At 41.5% G+C, this 25,227-nt stretch overlaps 1 protein-coding gene across 12 annotated transcripts in view; it reads right to left on the bottom strand.

Moving 5' to 3' along the window:
- Positions 1-25,227, bottom strand: part of gphn (gephyrin) — a 458,009-nt gene that overhangs the window by 25,267 nt on the left and 407,515 nt on the right. For all 12 annotated transcript variants that reach the window (XM_033026893.1, XM_033026894.1, XM_033026895.1 and 9 more), the window contains 3 exons: positions 19,447-19,534; positions 2,488-2,561; positions 356-420 (listed from right to left, as the gene is read on the bottom strand). In XM_033026893.1, coding sequence (XP_032882784.1) covers positions 356-420; positions 2,488-2,561; positions 19,447-19,534 — 227 coding nt within the window. The remainder of the gene's footprint in view (positions 1-355; positions 421-2,487; positions 2,562-19,446; positions 19,535-25,227) is intronic.

Below are 25,227 nucleotides of genomic sequence, written 5' to 3'. Positions count from 1 at the left end.
AACCACAGCCATTAAGCAAAAGTGAGATTTGTTTTAACCAGCTACACACAATGATATTCAGATTTCTTCATTTCTGAAGCTGTTACACGGGAGGAAAAGATGCACGTAATTCACATGTAATGAATGAAGCATGTCCACTAAAAGTAAGTATAAATATGTTTGAAGTAATAGGTTTGCCCAAAACTGACCTGTGGAATTGGAACACCTACATGGTTAGATATATTAAATGAAAATGCCAATAATTTACAGAAGCCAGTAGTCTTACCTTAAGACAAAACAACTAACAGAAGGTTTTAAATTGGTTTAAATCCTAACATCATGTGGTCTTCTGCAAAAAGATTAACAGGTTCATTACCTGGCAGTGCAAAGATGATTTTTCTGATACCATCGATATCCAGAGTTGCAAAGGTTGTTGGGAGGCTAGAGAATGGAATGCATATTTTAACATCCAGCTTTGAGTGAAAAAGTCATGTGTGTGCTCAATTTAAAAAGATATACATTACTTGATTTTCTACATGCTCGAAGTGAACTAGTAAAATGAACCATCTCTACTTCTCACTCTGTTTCTAAAAACCTATTGTTCAAAGCTGTTGACTTTGCTGGTGAAGTGAGCTTCAGTTGTATCCAGGTGGACTTGCTGGGAAGCCAGCAAAGCAGGTTTTATAAAAGCATCCACTGTGCTACATGAGTAAGCAGTCCAGTGCTGTGCCTTCAGTTCCTTCCTTGAGTTCTAAAACGCTTGCAGTGATTCCATTGCCAGAAAAACTCCAGATACTCCAAACAGCTACGTAAAGTAAGTCACTTAAACCATACTAGGCTTCCTAATAGCTCAGGAGCAGGATCAATCCAAACTACCAGCCTTAAACGATCCTGGCACCCAATTTAAATAGAGGAGCCATGAAGATTTTGGAAACAAACATACCATATTATGGGACAAGTATCAATAAGTTCTCAATCACAATGGGGTGTTTGATTTTATTTTGCATTTTTTGTCAATCAGCTGTAATGAGGAGTTTTGTTTCATCAAATTAATCACGTTTGGCCTCAAGAGGCTAATGGATTTAATGGTGTTTCTCATTGGTTTGTAAGTTAATGCACCAACTTTAAATAACTTTGCTTTTTGGAGTCACTGACAAGGCAGGAATAAAAATGCATTCCAAGGTCCAATTACTGGGAAGCATACCAAGTCTGGGAGAGAACATCCAGTACATAGGTTCAGACCACACGTATTACTGTTTGAATACTGCTATTTTTGTTTTGAATATGACAAAATTCCATCATTTTCTATTTAATTGCTATTATTCATAAAATATGTGGAAACAGCTAGAGCAAATAAATAAAAATGGATTACAATTTATAAATTAACGATTTGCTTCCTGTGAATCAATTGGTCATCACTGTAGCAGCTCAGCAGATTTAGAAATCAATGTGCTGGAACTTGTCATTGTGTTGATTTGATTCATGTGCAAAGACTTGTGAGAAAATTTAGATTTTTAGCTTGGAAAGAGAATGTCTAAAAAATGATTTTATCAAGGTGAAAAAGTAAAGAATACTGTGGCAAATCTTTGAAATTACAGCAAGAGGAAAACTTCAGTCCAGTAAAAGGCAAGTTTAGAATTAGGCCAGGAAGAATTACATTTTACAAACATTGATCAACAGATAGAATAGACCTCAAGATAGTGCATTCCTGCAAGGAGTACCGAATACTGCAACTGAGGAAGCTTACTATTGGTTTTAAGGAATGGCTGAAGTACCCTAATGCTAATAGGTTTCCTTGATTATACCTGTACTTATTTTGTGATCCATCAATTTGTCAGGTGAAATATTTCACATCTAACTGATGAAGCTAAAAACAAAGTAGTGGAGGAACTCAGCAGGTCAGGCACCTTTATGGAGGGAATGGACAGATGACGTTTCAGGTTGGGATAGATATAAAAAGCTATAGTAACTCTGCAGATCAGGCAGCTTCTCTAGAGGAAATGGATAGGTGACGTTTCAGGTTGGGACCCTTCTTCAAACAACTGATGTGGCAGTTGGCCTCTACATTGCACAAACCACTTTTCAGCATTGATGATAAAAAAGTTCAAAATTAATTATCTGGCATTTTCCCAGTAACTGCCTACGGAAAACAACTATTTAAAAAAAAAGAAGAGACTTCTTAGGTTATATGGTCAATGAGGCAAGAAATACAAGTGATCTCCCTATGCCTTAGGAAAAAAATGTGTTCATAAACCATTCTTTTTGCCTTCTCTCTCTCTACTTCTACTTTCCACCTCCCAATATAAAATAACAAGCCAGCTAATTCTTATATCAATCTACATGGTATTGAAGATCTTGGGTTTTCACTTCATGACCACAGTTTTGGTAGATGTGACTTAATCATGCAAATGGAAATCATTATATGCTGGAGATCTTTACAATGAATAGATTAAATATCACATTTTATTTAAAATAAAATTACTTTCTCATGGTTTTGTTGACACTTACCCAGGTTTCATGAAGACTCTGCCAAAATGGATCTGGGCATGCAGGTCAATGTCCAACACCTGCTTCAGGTAATCCTGTCAGTAATGGTAATAATATGAGAAAAAGTTTACACATGAATTAATTAATGACATTTTGAAGTTAACACAATTATCACAACATAAAAGCACTTTATTTCTCATTGACTGTAACATTTTCATAGGAAAAGATGAAAGCCATGTGTAATTGTAGCGGACATTGTCCAAAGGCATAATTACTTAATATGTTCATCACTTGATCATTCTATGCAGATTATTTAAAATAATGGATTTTTATTGGCTGATCTTATATGTTTATGTTTATATGTTAAGCCATAAACATACTCAGACTGCTGAATATTTATGACTTACTGAGCATATGTATAACATCTCAACTTTAAATGTGCTTTTTAAACTACAGTGTGCTGGGATGGAGTTAACAAGTCCTACAGAACAGAAACAGTCTCTCTTGCCCAAATCTATTCTAACCACGATGCCCCATATAAGCTCGTCCCATTTGCCCGCATTTGGCCTATATCTCTCTAAACCTTTCCTATCCATGTACCAGCCCAAGTGTCTTTTAAATGCTGTCATGGAACCTATATCAACTACCTCCTCTGGTACCTCCTCTAAATGAAAAAATTGCCCCTAACGTTTCTCTTATAATTTGCTCCTCTCAACTTAAACCTATCTGGCATGTGTTATATTCCGGATGGCAGAATGAATAACAACTTACATGCTGGTTGCCTGGATCATTTTGTTGTTGTGATACTTGATTTAAACCAGTATTTATGAAATTTTAAATGTTAAACATAATATATGTATTTTACATATATGCACATTTTTGTTTTACTTGTGCAGTGAGTTATTTAACTTACAAACCTAACCTGACTTCTGGTTTATGGATCCTGCCTGATCGTCTAACAGTAACAGGTATAACAGGTTTAGGTGTTGACTCAATTGTAGGCTTGTTTGGCTCTGTTTTAGTACCCTGACTTTGACCAGAGGAATCTGTTTCTTTGTCTGTACTAACTGAACTTTGTGTTTCAATCACAGTGGTCTTTTCCAACTCACTTTCAGATAAAACTCAGGGATTAGGACGTCATGCTCAGTTTTTGGTTCATCTTTGGCTGGAATCATTTGATCAACATGAACACTTTTGATCCTATCTCCAACTTCAACTAAGTGTCTTTTTGTTCCACACACTTCCACTATTTTCCCAACATCCCATTTGTCTCGACTGGACTTGTTGGGAGGACTGAGAACACAAACTTGCTCATCTGGCTTCAAGTTCCTCTCCTTTTTGTGGGAGTCAAAATGGCGGTTTTGACAACTGTATTTGCTCAACTCTCAAGGCCAAATTGGGTTGAACTAGACTTAGGCGTATTCTTAGCCTTCGCCTCATCAACAGTTCTGCAGGTGAGTAACCTGTTGTTGTGTGTTGTGTGTTGTGTGGTTCTGTACTTCAGCAGCAAGCTAGCCAAACGATGTTTCATGCTGAGCTTTGAACTACCCTGCAAAACCTGTTTCTTGAGAGCATCTTTGACAACTCTAACAGACCTTTCCGCCGCCCAGTTGAAGGCTGGATGGTATGGGGGAACAAGTGTGTGTTTTACACCATTCCGCTGCATGAACTCTTTGAACCGTTCTGAACGAAGCTGAGGTCCGTTATCAGAAACAAGTTCTTCCGGTAAACCATGGCATGCAAAAATTGATCTCAACTCATCTATGGTACACTCAGTAGTAATGCTTGACCCCATATGCTTAACCTCAATCCATTTGGAATGACTATCTACTAGTACCAGAAAGTGATCATTACCCTTTTCACAAGTATCTACATGAACTCTGAAAAGGTCTACTTGGCCATGACCAGGGTTGCAGTGGCGTTTTGGTGGTTACTCCGGCAATTTTGCCAGATGCTACATTTTCTCACTAGTGACTCGATGTCACTGTCAATACCAGGCCAATACACTAAACTTCTGGCAATTTACTTCATGCTTACTATGCCAGGATGTTCGGCATGAAGTTCATTCCTAATTTTGTTTCTCAAAGACTGTGGTAGAACCACTTTGTAACCCCACAATGCATCCCTGCTCACATGATAATTCATGGCGTTGATTATGGAAAGGCTTCAGTTCTGAATTCAGAACTGAGTTCACTATCGATTTCAGTCCAACCGTTCAATATCTGTTCTTAGACCCTCTTCAGCACAGAGTCTTTCTCTGTTTCTGCTGCAATTTCTGTTGCAGTCACTGGAAAGTCTTCATCTACAACTTGCAGTGTATAGATTGAGTTCTCACTTCCCACGTCAGAGTTCTCATGGGGCAACCGGGACAACACATCTGCAACTGCGTTGCACTTGGAGCTTCTGTACTCAACCTTGTAGTCATACTGGGACAGCAGAATTGTCCAGCGCTGCATCCTTGATGCCGCCATGGAAGGTATAGCTGACTTGGGACCCAGTAGCACTAGTAGTGGCTTGTGATCAGTCACTAGTGTGAATGATCTGCTGAGAAGAAACTGATGGAATTTCTTGATTTCGAACACGATTCTGATTGCTTCCTTTTCTATCTGTGCATAATTGCGCTCCCTCGGTGATAGGGTGCAGGATGCAAAAGCAATAGGCTTTTCCTGTCCATCATTCATTACGTGGCAGATCACAGCACCTATACCATAACTTGAAGCATCACAAGCAAGTTTCATCTCCAAGTTGTGAACTCCTTTCTGGTGTTGTCACTTGTTTCCCGCAGGTTGTTGGTTTCCTGTTTTAAGCTTGTCCCGACATGCTGAGGCGATATGGCTTTTCTTCCCGACAGTTATAGCACTTGGCCATTTTGAACTGACATAATTCGGATGAGTGATTACCGTTGCAACGATAACAACTCCCTGAACTCGGCTCCCGGCCATATTTTTGGTTTAGCGCCTCTTGGTTTGGCCATCGGCACTGCCTTGTGACTGTAAACGGCCACTGCAGTCTGAGGTGGACGAAACGCGAGAGCATTCTTTGATGCCATCTCCATTATGGTAGCAATCTTGCATGCTTTCTCGAAAGTAAGATCTGGCGTGTTCATGAGTTTGGACTGAATTCGTTCATCTACGAGACCACAAACAAATCTGTTGCGCAGTGCCAATCAGAGAAAGATTCCAAAGTTACAGTGTAAAGTTGCTGTGTCCCAGCAATGAAGACGCACCTACGTCGAAGACGTACCCCCATTTTGAGTTGCTAAATTTTGAAAAAAAGGCTGGTGGGACATAGAATTTGTCACGCTCAAATTAAATAAATAAATAAATAGAAATAAAGAAAGTAACCATTCAATTTGCCCAAGGCTTCCAGATCTCCTCCATTCTGAATGACTGGATGGGTGGGGGGTGGGGAGTGGAAGGTGATGGCAGGTGGAGAGATGGTGGGAAAAACGGAAGCACACCGGGACAAGTTGAAACAGTTGTGATCTTATTGAATTGACTCAAGAGCAAAGATCATAGAGCGATGCGGAGCGGGCGATGGATAACGGGACAGTTGTCGGTGGAGTGATCAGGGAACTAATTGAGGTTACTCGCGCTGACACAGGAGTAAGCTCCACCGTCTGCTGTCCTGTTATCCATCGCCTGCTGACCCCCTCCGCTCTATGATCTTTGCTCTTAAGCTGGTCTACATTGAAAGACACGGACCGGGCAGTGAATGCCATGCAGTATCACCCAGCGCAGCAAGTGAGGCCATGTCCTGCTCCCGGCGGCAGTCGGAATTTAAGGAACGGCGGCCGCTAGCAGCCACCCGGGCTACTTCCCCCCCCGACCACAATGCGCTGGCTCCGCACCCGGGGCGTCGCGGCAGCGTTGAGTGAGTTACTGGCATGATCCCCCAACCCCCTCCTTCTCAACACTCCTGCCCGTGCTGACTCGGGCCAGACTCCCCACATGCTGTGAAAGGAACTCTTTCTGCCCCCCCCCCCCCCCCCACAGTGGTACTGTCCTTTTACAGCCACTTCCCACTTTACAGCCGCTTCCCATCAGCTGCCAGCAATGAGGGATAGACTTGGCTAACTTGATGTTGCTGTACTGAGGGATAGCCAAGTCTATCTTTCTTGGCTAACAACCTAACCTTCGGCCTCCAAGACGCAGGTAAATTTTCGTGCCTTATATTTGGGTAAAAAATAGCGTCTTCATTGCCGGGAAATACGGTAAGTTTTTCAAGGCAACAATGTACTCATTGATTGTCTCATTCTGCTTCTGGTTTCTAGTGCGGAATTTATAACTTTCTGCAAACGCTGTACTCCCTCAATAGCAAGAATGTCCTTCCTCAAATTAGGGGACCAAAACTGCACACAATACTCCAGGTGTGGTCTCACTAGGGCTCTGTACAACTGCAGAAGGACCTCTTTGCTCCTATATTCGATTCCTCTTGTTATAAAGGCCAACATGCCATTCGCTTTCTTCACTGCCTGCTGTACCTGCATGCTTACTTTCATAGACTGATGTACAAGGACCCCCAGATCTCGTTGTATTTCCCCTTTTCCCAACGACGCCATTTAGATAGTAATACTGCATGTTGCTAAAGTCCTGCACTATATTTAAAGGATGAGTTCATAAACTCTATCCCGTCCTCGTCGCCAATTTTGTTATATTCCGGACGGCAGAATGAATAACAATGAATACACTGGTTGCCTGGATCACGAGAGAGAGATTTATTACCCAGCATTCCCTGCTTATATTGAACACCAACTCATTAACATACACATGAATATGTATGAATACATTACAGTATGTTTCTTGATTCCCCTACCTTGGGTAAAAGACTCTCGGCAATGATCCTATCTATTCCCGTAATGATTTTCAGTAACCTCAATAAGAGCACCCTTCACCACACCAAATGGTGATACCATTTTCAGATCCCTCTACTCTACAATAATCCCCAGGACCCAACCATTCACCATGAATATCCTGGCCTGGTTTGACTTCCCAAAATGCAATGCCTCACATTAAACTCACATTAAACATTCCTCAGTCCACGTGCCTAGCTGTTCAAGACCCTGCTATAATTTTTTGATAACTATCTTCACTGTCATCTGCAAACTTATTAATCATGCCTTGTACAATCTCATCCAAATTGGTGATATACACCACAACAGCAATGGGCCTACTAGCACTGATCCTTGAGGCACACTATTAGACACAGGTCTCCAGTACGATAAACAACTTTTCATCATCCTCTGCTTCCTTCCATGAAGCCAAATCTGTACCCAGTAAGTTAGGTACACAAAATTGCTGGGGAAACTCAGCGGGTGCAGCAGCATCTATGGAGCGAAGGAAATAGGCGACGTTTCGGGCCGAAACCCTTCTCCAGTGGCTGCTCCACTGACCCTCCCCCATCCCCCCCAACCATGTCACACCTGCTCTTCCCCACCCACATTACAGCCCCTCTCTCCCCCCCACCCCCTGACCACCCACCACTCCTCCAACACCCACAACCCCCCCCCCCCCCCACACATCGCCCCCTCCCCAGTCTACCCACCTGCCTTCCTCTGGCCCCAACTCCCACCCCTGCCGGGTGTTCACCATCCCCCCCGACCTCCCCCTCTCCCCCACCCAACGGTCTGTCCTCAGCAGAGGTCTTACCTTTGTCCCCCTCCGTCCCCATCTCAATGAGTTCCGCGCCCACCATGACTTGGAGCGCTTCTACCGTCGTCTCCGCCTCACAGCGCACTTCCATGGGAAGGAGTCCTCGCCCCCCAATGATGACCCCTTTTCCCGTCTCCAACGCACCCCCTCCTCGTGGAACCCCCCTCATAAAGTCCCGGCTCTGGAACTCTTCATTCAGAACTGCCGCCGCGACGTCAACCGCCTCAACTTCTCCACTCCCCTGTCTCACTCTAATCTTTCCCCCTCCGAATTCACAACCCCCAGTAAGTTAGCGTTCCCCGACCTATGCAATCCAACCTTCCAGACTAGCCGACCATGTAGAACCTCATCTGCAGAACCTTATCAAAACCCTTGCTGAAGTCCATATAGACTACATGACCTGCCCTCGTAAACCTTTTTCGTTACTTCTTCAAATTCGTAAGACGTGATCTCCTTCATATAAAACCATGTACCCCGAAGCAAGTATCCAGAATCGGCTCCAATCTATCCAAATGAACATATACTCCATAATGTTTGGGACAAAGACCCATCATTTATTTATTTACCTCTGTACTCCACAATTTAAGATATGTAATAGAAAAAAAATCACATGTGGTTTAAGTGCACATTGTCAGATTTTCTTAAAGGGTATTTTTATACATTTTGGTTTCACCATGTAGAAATTACAGCTGTGATTATACATGGTCCCCCCATTTCAGGGCACCATAATGTTTAGTACACGTGGCTTCACAGGTGTTTGTAATTGATCAGGTGTATTTATTTGCCTCCTTCATGCAGGTATAAGAGAACTCTCAGCACCTAGTCTTTCCTCCAGTCTTTCCATCACCTTTGCAAACTTTTATTGCTGTTTATCAACATGAGGACCAACGTTGTGCCAATGAAAGTCAAATAAGTCATAATGAGACTGAGAAACAAGAATAAAACTGTTGGAGACATCAGCCAAACCTTAGGCTTACCAAAATCAACTGTTTGGAACATCATTAAGAAGAAAGAGAGCACTGGTGAGCTTACCAATTGCAAAGGGACTGACAGGCCAAGGAAGACATCCACAGCTGATGACAGAAGAATTCTCTCTTTAATAAAGAAAAATCCCCAAACACCTGTCCGACAGATCAGAAACACTCTTCGGGAGTCATGTGTGGATTTGTCAATGACCACTGTCAGCAGAAGATTTCATGAACAGAAATACAGAAGCTACACTGCAAGATGCAAACCACTGGTTAGCCACAAAAATAGATGACCAGGTTACAGTTTGCCAAGAAGTACTTAAAAGAGCAAACATAGTTCTGGAAAAAGGTCTTGTGGACAGATGAGATGAAGATTAACATATCAGAGTGATGGCAAGAGCAAAGTATGGAGGAGAGAAGGAACTGCCCAAGATCCAAAGCATACCACCTCATCTGTGAAACACAGTGTTGGGGGTGTTATGACATGGGCATGTATGGCTGTTGAAGGTACTGGTTCATTTATCCTCATTGATGATACAACTGCTGATGGTAGTAGCATAATGAATTCTGAAGTGTATAGACACATCCTATCTGCTCAATTTCAAACAAATGCCTCAAAACTCCTTGGCCAGCAGTTCATTCAACAGCAAGACAATGATCCCAAACATTCTGCTAAAGCAACAAAGGAGTTTTTCAAAACTACAAAATGGTCAACTGTTCAGTGGCCAAGTCAATCACCCGATCTGAACCCAATTGAGCATGCCTTTTATATGCTGAAGAGAAAACTGAAGGGGACTAGCCCCTAAAACAAGCATAAGCTAAAGATGGCTGCAGTACAGGCCTGGCAGAGCATCAACAGAGAAGACACCCAGCAACTGGTGATGTCCATGAATTGCAGACTTCAAGCAGTCATTGCATACAAAAGATATGCAACAAAATACTAAACATGGCTACTTTCATTTACATGACATTGCTGTGTCCCAAACATTATGGTGCCCTGAAATGGGGGGACTATGTATAAGCACTGCTGTAATTTCTATATGGTGAAACCAAAATGTATAAAAATGGCCTTTATTAAAATCTGACTATGTACACTTTAACCACATGTGATTTTTTTTCTATTACAAATCTCAAATTGTGGAGCACAGAGGCAAATAAATAAATGATAGGTCTTTGTCCCAAACGTTATGGAGGGCACTGTATCTTATCCATCAGAATCCTCTTCAGTAAGTTTCCACCACAAGAGCCACCACAAATGTTTGGCTCATAGCATCAAATCTATGGAATGAATGGACTAGTGGCGTTTCAGGCCAGACACTTCTTCTGAAGTCCTAAGTCAAAACACCGTCCATCCATTCCCTCCACAAATGCTGCTCAACCATATTAGTTCTTCCAGCATTTTGCGTTTTGCTCAATATTCTAGCTTCTGCACTTCCTTGTGGCTCCACTCTAATTAGGTACTGTGTACTAGAAAAAGCAAAAACTAAATGGTTCAAGAAACTATTAAATGCCAGGCATCTCTGGAGAAATATATACAAGGACTTATGGACTGATTCTAGCCCTTTCATTTAAAAACAATTCTACTTGGCATTTTTGCTTCATTTTTTTTGCTATGTATCCCTAATTTAATTTTTAGATAAAAGTATTTAAAATTATATAAAGTGATGCTAAGTTTTTCCATCACGCAATAATAAGGAAATAATCGATCTAGTAATTGCTGAGCAAAATACTTCACTGAATTGTACTTCGTAGCAAGTCTTGAATTCCAGAAACTGCTAAAACACTTACATGATAAAAAAAACTGGACATGGCTGTGCGATAATAATTCCTTATGTAATACAGGCAATAATCAACATCAATGTAGCGTACCTACATGTTCATCTGTCAAGATAGAAATTATGTTTAACTTGCAATTAAATTGTAAGCATTTGTTTTGGTGATTGTGCATTCATTTTGTTACAGGGCAACTGCTTGTTTTAAGTATGGTGAAATGCATGGTGATCTACTTTTTAGTTGAATGTCTAGATGTGAAATTGGCAACTATTACCAATTAGGTTATTTTGGTGACAGCATCCTTCTACAGCTGAGATTGCATAATTTAAACGATGCAATGTTATAGAAGTGAATGTTTAAATGTACAGTTTGGTGGATTAGAAACGACAATCAGTTGTTTGAACGAAATTTATTCTCAATTACAGTTCTCCGATAACACGGGCTCTAATACACAACTGACCACAATGGTGGTCCTCAATCGACTGGCGGGCTGAGCCCAGAAACGGCGCGAAAACCCGACCCCTCCCAGAGTCACATGCGCGCGGCTTCCAACCGCAGGGTTCGATGCTGACGCGCGCCAGCAGGTGTCGCTACAACAGTACATTCAGATATATGGCTGGTAGCTCAACCAGGTTGAAGAAAGATAATTGCAATCTCAGTCACATTGCTTCACTGGGATTGAGACTTCTAGCAGGAGCTTAACAATACTGAGGTAGAGGAACTTGCTGCTTATCTAGTACTGGATAATGCACACACATTTTTACAATTTAAAAACAGTAGAGAAAATGGAACATGTGGTGTAAGATAGAGCTGGTTGTTACCATTAGCATGCATGTGGCTGTGTCATGAAGATGCAGTATGTAGATGAGAAATAGATGGAAACCAAATTTAGAAATGCTTGTAGAACTCAGGCAGTATCTCTGGATATAGAAACCAATTAATATTTTGGGCCAATGACCTTTCCTCAGAACTCTGAATATTTAAAAAAGATTTTGAGGAAGGTTCATTGACGTGAAATTTTCTCTTTCCAGAGATAATGTTTGACCGGTGGAGTTCTTCCAATATTTTTTTTCTTGTTTCAAATTCCAGCATTTGCAGTTTCTTTTCTGTTCCATAGACGGAGATCATCTATTTTTGGGGAATAGCAAAGGAAACATTGCAAGATGCAGAATATTAGCCTGATAGCAAGGCACAGGAGAGTAACCATAGTCCCCACCCACACCAACTTGTGAAATTTATCATTTAATCCACCAGTTTATCATAGATTCAAACAATACGTAAACAGGCCCTTCTGCCCAACTCGTCCAAGCTGACCAAGATGCTCCGACTAAACTGGATCTTGCTGCCTACAATTGGCCCATATTACTCGAAACCCTTCCTAACCGTGATCGGGCCAAACATCTTTTAAGTGTTTTATTGTACCCGCCTCTACTACTTGCTCTGCCAATTCGACCCATATAACCACTACACCGATGGAAAAAGTTGGCCTCAGGTTCCTATTAAATCTTTTGCCTCTCACATTAACCCTACTCCTTCAAGCTCTTTATTCTCCTACCCTAGAAAAAAAGACTCTGTACATTCACCCTCATGATTTTATACATCTCTTTTTCAATTTTCTCAAAGATTCTGTTCTACCAATAATCATCACAACATTGGTGCTTTAAGGGCCTGTCCCACGAGCATGCGACTCCATGCGGCAAGCGTGACCTAAAGGGCCTATCCCACGAGCATGCGACTGCATGCGGCAAGCGCGACCAAACCAGAAGCGGGGGCCGCGCGGAGGTCGAGTGAGTGACATGAAGTTCGAGCGAAGTCCGCGGGAAGTTCGCGCGTGACGTGCGGCGTCGAGACGGTGCGTACGGTGTCAAGACGCTGCGTATGCCCGTCGAGGCGGTGCGTACGGTGTCGAGGTGGTTGCGGGGCGTTGACGCGCGGAATTTTTGAACACGGTCAGTTTTTCGGAACCAGCTCCGCACAACTCTATATGGCTCCGGCGATCGAAGTGGGACCGGCCCCTCGAGGCCGTACGGTTCAAGCGACCACGTTAGGTCGCGCTTGCCGCATGGAGTCGCATGCTCGTGGGACAGGCCCTTTAGGTCGCGTTTGCCACATGGAGTCGCATGCTCGTGGGACAGGCCCTTCACCTTTAATGCTAACATCATTCTTAACATCGTAGGTTAGCCACAGATGGATTATCCTTCTATTAGTGTTTATTTCTTCACGGAGTATCTTCATGGAAAATTTTGAAATATCTCCTTAAATTTCTAGATAGTTTAAGAACAACATTTATGAAATTATGTTATAATTCCTCTTTAAATAATTAATTATTCCTGTTTTACAGCAGGTGACCAGGTCTGAAATAGCATAGGAAATAGCATAGGTTCTAAGCGTCCCAATTCTCCATGAATTCATAGCAAAGGCCATCTCTGCCAATTTGATGTGTCCCATTTATATCAAAATTATAGTTACCTACTAGACTAAGTGGGACCCGTTGGGTCCCAACATCACACGGGAGGTCTGGTCCCCCAACGCAATATTCCACCTCTCCACCAATTCCAATATTGGTGGCTAACACTGGAGCGCTATTATGGGTGTTGTGGGCTGAAGGGGCTGGTTTCCAGAGGGCTAGTATGGACATTGTGGGCCAAATGGATTCTTGGGCTGGCGGCTCAGTCACTCAAGCCTGTTGTGCTGGCAGCTCACTCACTCACGGCTGGTGGCTGGCAGTTGATTCACGGCTATTCCTTGAAATTTCATTTCAAGCAGGGTGCAAGGCCACCAAATTCAAGTGAAGTTTCTTACCACTTCAAGCAGGGTGTAAGGCCACCAAATTCAAGTGCAGTTTCATACCATTTCAAGCAGGGTGCAAGGCCACTAAAGACAGCGAGTCGTGACCTCTCCCTCCTCCATCATGCAAAGACTGAGCCACGCCCACACTTCTGGGTTCCATAGTCCCTCCCCCCTCCCACCAGAAGGGGTGTGGTCTTCATGGCATGATTGACAGGAGAGAGAATCTCAACATTTTTTAAACACTAATAACTCTTTTATTTTTCACCGATGGGAAAAATCCTCGGTACCTGATGAGCGGAGGGGGACTCTGAGTAAGATGGCCAAAAATCAGTGTACATGGTAGCGTTTTTTCTAAAATCAATATAAAGCGCAAACAGGAAGTGGTCAAGATTAGACTTTTAATTATATAGAAGGCAAGGCAACTTTAATTGGGCAAGGCAAATTTAATTGGGCAAGGCTACTTCATTTGTGCAAGGCAACTATAATTAGGCAAGGTAGTTTAGAGTGCTCTCCCTTCCCCTCCCACGGTTCCGCGGCGCTCGGTCTGTCACCCCTAATAGTGCCTCCCGCGAGGAGGAAGAACACAGGGAGGAAGTGGAGCGGCACCCAGGGAAAGTTAGGCCTCCGCGTCTCCCTCCCCCTCCCCGGCTCCATGCCGTTCGCCCCCCCCTCCCCCGACAGTCCCCACCCCGAGGTGCGGCACCGGGGCCGTGAGGAAGAAGAGCGCAGAGATTGAGCGGCACCCAGGGCAAGGTAGACCTCCGCATCTGCCTCTCGCTCCCCCGGCTCGGCCCGTCACCCCTGATAGCCCCCGCCCCGAGGAGTGGCACTGGGCCTACGGGCAGGGAGAGCAGTGGCACCCGGGTCAAGGACATTTTCATTGTGGGAGGGTGGGATAGGGGGAAGTGAGGAGTGGGGGTGCAGGCAGGGAGAGGGCTTATGGAGGGAGGGAGGGAGAGACTGAGGGTATGGGCAAGGAGAGGGAGGGAGAGGTCAGTGGGGGAGGGGACGAGGAGAGGTAAAAGAAGAGGGTGGGTGAAGAGGAGGGGGAGGTAGTATTGGGGGATGTGGAGGAATGGGGTAGGAAGAGAGATAGTAAGGTAATGGAGGAGGGGAGCGAAGAGAGAGGAGGGGAGGGAGGTGGTGAGGGGAGGAGGCAGAGGAGGGTTGGTGGAGGGTGGGGAGAGGGAGGATGATGGAGGAGGGGAATAGGGGGACTGAAGAGGGAGAGTGAGATGCGTTCACAATGATCTTATTTTTTACAAGTTATTGCCACGTCAGCGCAGTTGGGGGCTAAGGGTTAGTGGTGGAATATTGCATTGGGGGACCAGGCCTCCCATGTGACAGGGACCCAACGGGTCCCACAGTCTAGTATGACAATAAAACACTCTTGAACAAGTTTAGTTTTGTTAAGTTTAGTTTAGATGTGCAGCATGGAAACAGGCCCTTGGGCCCACTGAGCCTGCGCTGACCAACGATCACCCATACACTAGTTCGATGTTACCTCAGTTTCAAATCCTACATTATAGGGGAAATTTACAGAACAAATCTGCACGTCTTTAAAATATGAGAAGTAACTGGAGCACCTGAAGAAAACCCAGGCGGTCACAGGGAGAACATACAAACTCCATACAGACAGCACCCTTAGTCAGGATCGAACCAGGATCTCTTGCACTGTAAAGAGCCTGTCCCACTTGGGCATCATGGTGTGTGGTGAGGCGTGGGTGGTGTAGGCAGTGACGCGTGGTCGCGCGCGACGTCCCAGGATTTTGGGATTCACAAAATCTTCGCGCGCCACCTGCGTGATGTGCAAATGACGCCCATGTGGGACAGGCCCTTTAGGCAGCAACGCTACCGGTGTGCCACAACGCTAGAGGCAGGAAACATGTTCCTGATGTTGGGGGAGTCCAGAACACGGGGCCACAGTTTAAGAATAAGGGGTAAGCAATATAGAATGGAGACGAGGAAACACTTTTTCACACAGAGAGTTGTGAGTCCGTGGAATTCTCTACTAGAATTCTCTCTAGAATTGTCTATTGTCTGCCCTATTCATTCAGTCATCACTGAGCTAAATTAAAGCTGCTAAATCTTAAATTTTAATAGTGTACGTAAGGAAACGACCTGCTCCCTAGACCATAATGGGGGCTTTTAGTTTAGTTTAATTTAGAGATATAGCGAAGCAACAGGCCCTTCGGCAGATTGAACCTGGGTCTGTGGTGCTGTAAGGCAGCAACTCTACCACTGCGCCACCCCTTATGTGTAAACCAATAACATTTGAGACTGAGCATTTTTAACACACTCAGTACAATGAATTGTTCCCAGTGAAAATGATTGACTAAAATCCAGCCAAATCACACACATTCTCAATAAGAGAGGAAACAGATTTGTCAATAATTGAAGATTGCCTTGTGTACTATTTCTACCTGGTTATCTCCTGACCTGCAGCATGCCTGAGAAAGATTAAAATATGAAGGGAAAAGAGGCTTTCTCACAACATTTATCCTCAAGAAAAATAAGTAATTACACTGAGATGAAAGGTTAAAATACAAGAAAGCGTTGATAATTTTACACAGCAGAGTAATTTGTGTGATATAGAACCTCCAGACATAAGCCATTCACAAACAGTGGTTATCCATACACAAATGAAATACACAATCACTGTACTAATGGTGTTTTGACAAGTATCACGAGGAACAGTAATGTGGGATGTATCATCTTTCGAGCATGAGAATTGGGTCAATATGAAAGAAGGGATGCCTGCCAGAATGCATCACATTTAATCTCATTATATGCTTATCCATACTTTTGTTGAATGCCATATGTGGATTGTTTTCTTTTGTAGCTTCAAAAAATTAGAAATTGGAAAACAAATGGGCAGTATTTCAGGATAAAAATATTTATATGCTGGAATCATAAATGCAACCTAAATACAACTGTATCCATTGGAATTGTTATTGACCAGCTTATTAATGCTAATATTCTAGGTTACTGATTATACCAACAGTTAATTTTATACTGTTTTGTGTGATGCTTATTAATATTTTCACAAAGTGTCGCTTTGTAAAATGTGATGTGAAGTTATTGTGGTGTCCAAGCTGAAAATTTGTTCTGAAAAACAGGGTCACCTTTGACACCTCTCAAGCTATTTAAAGGACCTAAATCAAAAGGAAGGTCAGTGAATAGCTACATATAAGTGTGCCATTGATTAGACAATTGCAATTAATACCACTTCTATTTTTATCAGCCCTCAAACATTCTGACTACTTACATCTTTCCCCCCTTGCTGAATACAAGTGTTGCCAAGGCCAACAATGTACTCTGGTGAAGACTTCAGTGTTAATCAGGAAGAATGGCTCTGTGGCATCAGAAAATTGAGCTTCTAATGGACTCACCTGACAGGCTAGATGTGTAGCAAGTGGCAGCAGAACTGATAAAGAAATATTCTTTATGTTGTCGCCCTGACCAGTCTCCCGGTTGTAAATTGATTTGTCCTTGATGGCATTAGCGAGTCACATTGCACAGGCAAAACCCTGTCTCCAATCTGAGTGCACCCTTGCTTGTTAGCTGAATGATAAATTTTGTCTAAACTCATCTGCATGCTGGTCCAGACCATTTACTATCCAAGGAATTGAGAATGAAAGATGGTTGCTCATCTCAGATCAAGGACATCGCTCTAGGATAGACACAAAAAGCTGTAGTAAATCAGCAGGTCAGCAGCAACTCTGGAAAAAAAGGAATAGATAACATTTCGGGTAGAAACCCTTCTTCAGAATCTGTCTCTGACCTGAAATGTCTCTGACCCGAAAGGTCACCTATTCCTTCTCTCCAGAGGTGCTGCCTGACCCGCTGTTACTCCAGCTTCTTGTGTCTATCTTCAGTGTAAACCAGCATCCTTCCTATACATAACTGTAGGAGTTCCACTGGGTAGTGTCCCTATGCCCAATTATCTTCTGCATGAATTACCTTCGCAATCAGGAAAGATTCAAGAACAGTGTTCCTCACTAGCTTCTCATAAGGTATAGTAATAAATACTGGCTTTTACAAAGGTACCTACACTCTATAAACACTTTCCAGACAGTTATTATCTCTAAATTGTTGATGGTGGGAAATTTACAGTGGCATTTCCATTCAATGTCTAACAGAAGTGGTTAGGCACTCAGTGGAAATAGTCAATGCTTGGCAGTTGTGTGATGCAAATATTACTTGCCACCTACTAGTCTTTTGCAATTACTGTCCTATTCTTGCTGCATGAACCCAGGTTCTACCTCATTATCTGAAGTATTTTGTATAAAATGGAAAACTGTACAATCATCAATAAATATTCCTTTATCTGACCTTATGACAGAAGGAAGCTCATTGATGAAGAAACTGATAATTATGGCTTGGATGCGACCTTCATTCCGCTACCCTGGATACAAGTCTTTGTGCATTTACCCTATCTACTCTTCTCATGATTTTATACACCTCTATAAGATCACCCATCCTCCTCCTGATCTCCAAGGAATAAAATCCTAGTCTGTTCAACCTTTCCCTATAGAACAGGCCATCGAGTCCTGGAGAATTCCTCATGAAACTCTGCATCTTTTCCATCTTAACAACATATTTTCTATATCAGGTAACCAAAACTGAACACAATACTCCAAATGTGGCCTCACCTATGTCCTGTACAACTGTAACATAACCTCCCAACTTTTATATTCAATACTTTGACAAATAAAGGCCAATGTGCGAAAGACTTCTTGACCACCCTATCTACCTGTGACGCCACTTTCCAGGAACTATGTACCTGCACTACTAGATCCCTCTGCTCTACAACACTCATCAGAGCCCTGCCATTTACTGTGAAGGTCCTGTCCTGGCTAGACTTCCGAAAATGCAAAACCTCGCACTTCTCTGTATTAAACCAATAACTATTCTTCTGCCCACCTGTTCAACCAATCACCATCCTGCTGCAATTTTAAAAACCATCTTCGCTATCTACAATACTATCAACTTTAGTGTAACCTGGGTATCTGGCACTGTGAGGCAGCAGTTCTCTCATCTGCACCACTATGCCGCCCCTAACCTTCAGAGATGCCAGTTGTTATTAAAGAACCCTTACAGTTACAATAAAACACCATAATTGAGTCAAGACGACATTCCGTCGGGGGAATGTGAACTTAATCCCTTCTCCACAGTCTCAAGCACATAATCCAGTTTGACACTTCAGCGCAATGTTGAGGAAACACTACAGCCAGAAGTGCAAATTTGGTGTGAATTCTCCTCAGTAGGCAAAAAAAAATCTCATGATCTTGTTAAATGAGCAGGGAATTGTGTTGATAAAATACTGATGTTTATCTTAACATCAATAAAATAGATGATCTGGTTATTAATGTTGCGAGTATGTGAGACGCATTTGTGCAAAAATTGAGTGGTACATTTTTTCAGTTTGTATCGAGGTTTATCAAGGAGACTTTGAAGATAAATGTAAAGCCTTTATTTTCTACTAACCTCAAAATGTGCAGCAATGGTGCCATAATATGGCTAATAAACAAAACATTAAATCTGTTGCATCCAATGTTTACAGATTTTTAAAGTTTTAGTAATAATCTAAGAATCCAGTTTGTTTACAAGCACCTTTCCCTTAAGATGCTAGTTGCTAAATTCATTTTCTTTCAACACATATGGTGTGGGCTGGAGTAAGAACTCCAGGACAGGTAATCTTTCACTTTTGTGATGTGAGAAATGATGAAGGTCTTATATGCTAATCATTGTGCGATATATTTAATTAAATTTTCATGTAAAAATACCTTGATTACCTTTTCTCCCATGGATACACCTCCTGAAGTAATGATGATATCAGCACGACTTATGCCTTCGTTGAGAGCATTCAGCAGATCATCAGGGCTACAAGTTAAAATAAAAATTAAATGAGTAATGAATTCCTTGAAATTCTGACAAAGTAGATTTTCTGACAAAATAACAGTTTTCCACAACCATCATTTCTGATGTGAAAACACATTGTATGACTGAGCTACAAACTCTGAACTTCAATCTGCCTTAATTGCACTAGGGACGGGGCATTGTTTTTGTCATGCACTATATTGTTCGTTTTTTTTATATGTATTTTATATATTGCACTTCTTTTTTTTTTGCTTATTACAGTGTCTACTGAACACTATGTTTACATATCTGTTGTGCTGTTGCAAGTAAGACATTCGTTGTTCCGTTTGGGGATATATGGCAACCAAAACACTTTTGACTTTTGGCAATTTAGGTCTTTGTTGACTAAATTAATGCTGTTCACCTTGGGCCTTGTGTTTTTAACCCCTTGCTTCCTCAGCATTTTGCCTGAAACTAGGAGATGCAGAAATTCATGCATTGTTTAACCATGATCTCAGTCTTTTCTTCTCCACCAACTTCTGTTTCCTACATTTCTTTTCATCAGATGCTCTCTGACGTTTGTATAGTTGCTCACGAGAATTCACGGTTAGTTTCATTTGAAAGATTATTCCTGTTTATTAGAAATACGGTTCAGACCTTGACATGATGTAGCTCAGGATAGCAAAAGAATAAAACTCAATATGTATTCAATTAAATCTTAACTTAGCATTCTTAATTTCACATTTAATTATTTTTAAAACTATTTTGAAAAGCAAAGTTAAAATGATTGTATTATTTAGCCTTAAGACTTTTCATATCTGTTGACATCAATGCAGCATTGAATATTTAGTTTTGCAGTTGACAGCATAAAGGTTTGTAGATGCAATTCTTAACAAATCCAAAAGGAGTACAGACCATAAGTACATTTGTGAACATAATAAGCTAACGATGTAATGCACAATCTATTGCTGAAATGTATGCATCATTCTGCAAGTCCTTTTCCTCAAAGAGTCTGGAGGTAAGTTCAAACCCAATATACAGTTAATATTAAAGATTGACATAAAACCATAACATTGTTATTGCAGTTAATATTTGATGTTGGTAAATAATTAAAGGCAGGAGAGTAAATGTGAAAGAATACTAAAGAATTGGCACAAAGTGGACCAAATGCCATAATTGAAAATACATTGAATTGTAAAGGATTGCAGTCATCTCCTCATGGTTCTCAATTGTGTGTTAACAAAAATCAGACCAGTTACTTCTGCGGTTTTGAAAATACACTCTTTTGGAACTATTTCATTCCTGCACTTTGCGTGGAAAAAATGGAATCTGCTGCCATCTGGTGAAATTCTCCAACTGTTCCTAATTGGAATAAAGATCTTAGATTGATCAGGGACAATTTTCCAGAGAAATGCCAGCACCTCTGCACCATCATTCTGACTGTTGTCTGATGCTAGGCTCCAATGGGATTGCAATAAAGGTCTTGCAATTCCCTGTAATTATGCTATGGAATCTCCCTGGAAAACCTTTGACAGTGTATGAAAAGTTAAAATACTGCAGATGCTGGAAATATGAAATAAAAACAAAAACAGATAATCAGCATATCAGGCAGCATCTATGGTTACGTAAACTCTGATTCTCTTTCCACAGATGCACCCTGTTCTGCTTTATTGTGTTGCCAGGTTGGACCTGGAGTGGGTACAGTATCTCCATGGATTTAAATGGAGAGGAATAGTTGAGGTGGACTAGGGAAAGTAATAGGTTGAGGAATTAAGATTTGATAAATGGGTTTCATATTTTTGTGTTCTTATGTGATTAAATGATAATTTTTAATTAAAAAAAATTGAAATGTAATTAATTTGCTACATTTAATTAACCACAGACCAACTAAACTGAATGCCAAATTGCCTTTGCACTAGGGACTTTATGCTTTGTTTTGTTTTGCATTAGATTGAGTTATTTTATTTAATTAGCTTTTTTTTCTGTTTGTTTATCTTTTTAATCTATTGAGAACTGTGTTTACAAACCAGTTGAGCTGCTGCAAGTAATACTTTCATTGTTCCATTTTGGTACATATGACAATATGACAAGACTCCTGACTTGATTTCTAATGATTTCATAATTATTTATTTTTTCTTAATGCTGGAAGAATACCAATACCTCCAGGCAGTGTGGCTTTAGACTTTGGCGATACAGCGCATAGACAGGCCCTTCGGCCCATTGAGTCAGCACCGACCAGCGATCACCCTATACACTAAAATCCTATCCTACAGACTTGGGACAATTTACAAGTTTATGGAAGCCAATTAACCAACAAATCTGTATGTCTTTGGAGTATCGGAGGAAACCGGAGCACCCCTAGAAAACCTATGCAATCACAGGATTAACGTACAAATTCCATGCAGACAGCACCCATAGTCAGGGTCAAACCCAGGTCTCTGGCGTTGTAAGGCAGCAACTGTACCACTGTGCCACAGGGTGGCTTATCAGCGGTCATAACCTTTTTGGGGGCAGGCTTTGTTCTACCCAACCCGCACTAGTGTTGCTTTCATACTTGAAATTTATGTACACACTCCTCACTATTGAGAGATTGCAGCTGGCTTTGATCAAGTTACCATTGGAAAATCTGCTGAAGGTAACTGTGGACGCAACAGGTAGTCGCAAAAATGTGTACAGCTCATCTTTCGCAGGAAATTCATTTGTCATTTATGTTACTTTTCGTCCATGCAATCTCCAATTTTCAGATTTGCTCAACACATTCCAGGAAATCTGTTGCATGACAAAAATGTTTTAATTTTGTCATTTGTACATTTTGATTAAGGTTATCAAGAATGGATAGATTCCTACATTTGATGCAGAGCTGGCAGCTTTATACTGGTGGCTGATTTTCACATTTAACACATATTGTTTTATTTATGGAAAGCAGTAATAAAGCATGTCCGTCAGTTTTTTTCCAAGTAAACTTCCTGCAGATTATTAGTGTAATTTGTGTATTTGTATCTAAATTATAAATTAAATTGTATAAGAAAACCTACTTAGAAGAAAATAGGACCCAGTTTCATTTTTTTTTGTTGAAAATCAAGTTATCTTTTATTTACCACACAAATGCTAGCCAGCAGGGTCTCGACCCAAAACGTCACCCATTCCTTCTCTCCAGAGATGCTGCCTGTCACGCTGAGTTACTCCAACATTTTGTGTCTATCTCCAGAACATATAATATATTTACCAATTAACTTAAAAAAAAGTTACATAAATCAAACACAAGCTCTTTTGTTTGATCAAAGTCATTTGGCTCTGAGGCTTGGATCAACCTTTCTTACAATCTGCATTTATCACTCATCAGTCATCACATCTGAGCCCAGATACTTCAGCAGGTTACTGTTTGAACTGCAGCGGCATCTAGAATTTCTCCACTATTATCAATGGACAGAATAATGCTAAACCTAGTTCATTCTCTGAGCTTGCTCATGCGCTCTAAACTCCAATGTCCATCTAAACTGCCCTCTTCTGGATGCAGAAGATAGAATGAGCTGACATCCCGCCCATAATAAGCATCCGAGGAGCCAGAATGAGCTCCAAGCTATGTGCAGAAATCAGGCTGAGTGTCTGGAGGTTCTGATCCCAAAATGCTCTGACTGCTCGCTTATGTCAAAGGCTTTGGAACAGTGTTTAGAAGCCTCTGAGAGCCTGGGATATATAAAACATTATTCAATTAATTAAAATCTCTCAAAGTATTATTAAATAATTAAAAAACACATCAAAGGAAAATGAATTAACCCAGACTCCTATCTCTCTTAGCATTTGGCACCAAGTCAACCCCATACTTCCCCAAACCCCCAGGGTGGTCCAGTGGTGCAGCGGTTGAGTTGCTGTCTTGCAGCACCAGTTCGATCCTAACTACGGGTGCTGTCTGTACAGATTTTATACAGGCCCACCGAGTTCACGCAACTATCGATCCCCCTACACTAGTTGAATGTTATCCCAGTTTCGCATCCTACAAACTAGAGGGCGAGGTAGACCTTGCTTTCTCCCTCCTTCCCAGCTCTCCCACAAGCCTACTGTCGCCGCCTCTTTCTTGTCTAACTTCGATTTTTCCAGCATTTGCAGTTTTTTCTTAAACAACTAGAGGGTGAGGGTCTAAATGGCCCTTACATGCGTTTCTGATTTTTTAAAAAGGACACTTAAAACAGCTGGTAGATAGGGTGGTCAAAAAGGCATTTTGCACTTTGGCCTCCATCAGTCAGAGCATTGAGTATAGAAGTTGGGAGATCATGTTGTAGTTGTATAAGGCGTTGGTGAGGCCGCATTTAAAGTATTGTGTTCAGTTCTGGGCACCATATTGTAGGAAGAATGTTATCACGTTGGAAAGGGTACAAAGAAGATTTACAAAGATGTTGTCAGGGCTAGAGGGTCTGAGCTATTGGGAGAGGTTGTGTAGGTTGGGACTCTATTCCTTGGAGCACAGGAGAGTGAAGGGTGATCTTATTGAGGTGTATAAAATCATGAGAGGAATAGATCGAGTAGATGCACAGAGTCTCTTGCCCAGAGTAGGTGAATCGAGGACCAGAGGGTACAGGTCCGAGGGGTAACTTTTTCACTCAAAGGGTGAAATGAAACTAGCTTTTATAAATTAAGTAAAAACATCAATGAAATTTGGAGAAAAAATCAAAATATTGTGGGTGACATCGCTGGCAAAGGCTAAGTGCATTAACAGGTCATTATCACACACAGCCATTTGTAAAAAGCTATTTAAAAACTTCAATGGAATAGATGTATTTCTCTTTCGTGGTTAGAATCTTTTTGTAGGTCTATTTTGAAAAGTTCTTACTTATTCTTAGGAGAGAAACTCAAATAAAGAAGACAAGGCAAAAATAAATGATGGGAGCAATGGTATTATAATTTGTTGAAACGGCAACGTTTTACTATGCTAATATGATTTTGAAATCATGTCATACTCTGAAAACTATTTAATGATAATTGCTTTAACTTTTCTGCTTGCTGCATGCATTTTCAAAATTTCAACAAGTCAGTCATGTTTAATTGATTATATCTGATAATTTCTCTCATTATTGCAAGAATTAATTTGTATTTCTTTAACATGATAGTGTAGGAAAAGTGATACCATTATGGACTCCGCTTCACTTCACTTAATTCTGTATTGAAATGAATTCTTTGGCAAGTGGACAAGTTAAAAAAAAGTACAATTCAACCCAAATTTTAAATGTTGGTTTCTGTTGGGGCTGCAGAGAATTGCTGAGATGTTTTTTTAGAAACGTTAGAAATGTTAGACCTGACTAAAACAAAGTCAGATCTGTGAAAAACCCCGTATTTAGACAAAGGCAGTGAGTTAATGCCAACTGGCTCCTTTGGAGCAGGAGAAATAAGGATGAGACACAACCCAGGTTAGTAGGTTGAGGCCAGTAAGAGAGGTAGTCAGCAGAAATAGTCATAGAATCATACAGTGTGGAAACAGGCTCTTCAGCCCAACTTGCCCACACCGGCCTACATGTCCAATCTACACTAATGCCACATGCCTGCATTTGACCCATATCCCTCTAAATCTGTCCTATTTACCTGTCTAAATGTTACTTAAATGTTGTGACAGTACCTGCCTCAACTACCTCCTCTGGCAGCTTGTTCCAAATACCCACCACCCTCTGAATGAAAAAGTTACCCCTCATGTTCCTATTAAATCTTTTCCCCCCTCACCTTAAACC

Source organism: Amblyraja radiata, chromosome 9 (assembly GCF_010909765.2).
Source record: "Amblyraja radiata isolate CabotCenter1 chromosome 9, sAmbRad1.1.pri, whole genome shotgun sequence".
Taxonomy (NCBI): domain Eukaryota; kingdom Metazoa; phylum Chordata; class Chondrichthyes; order Rajiformes; family Rajidae; genus Amblyraja; species Amblyraja radiata.
Note: the sequence above shows the minus strand (reverse complement) of the source record. Positions and strands in the feature narration are given on the sequence as shown.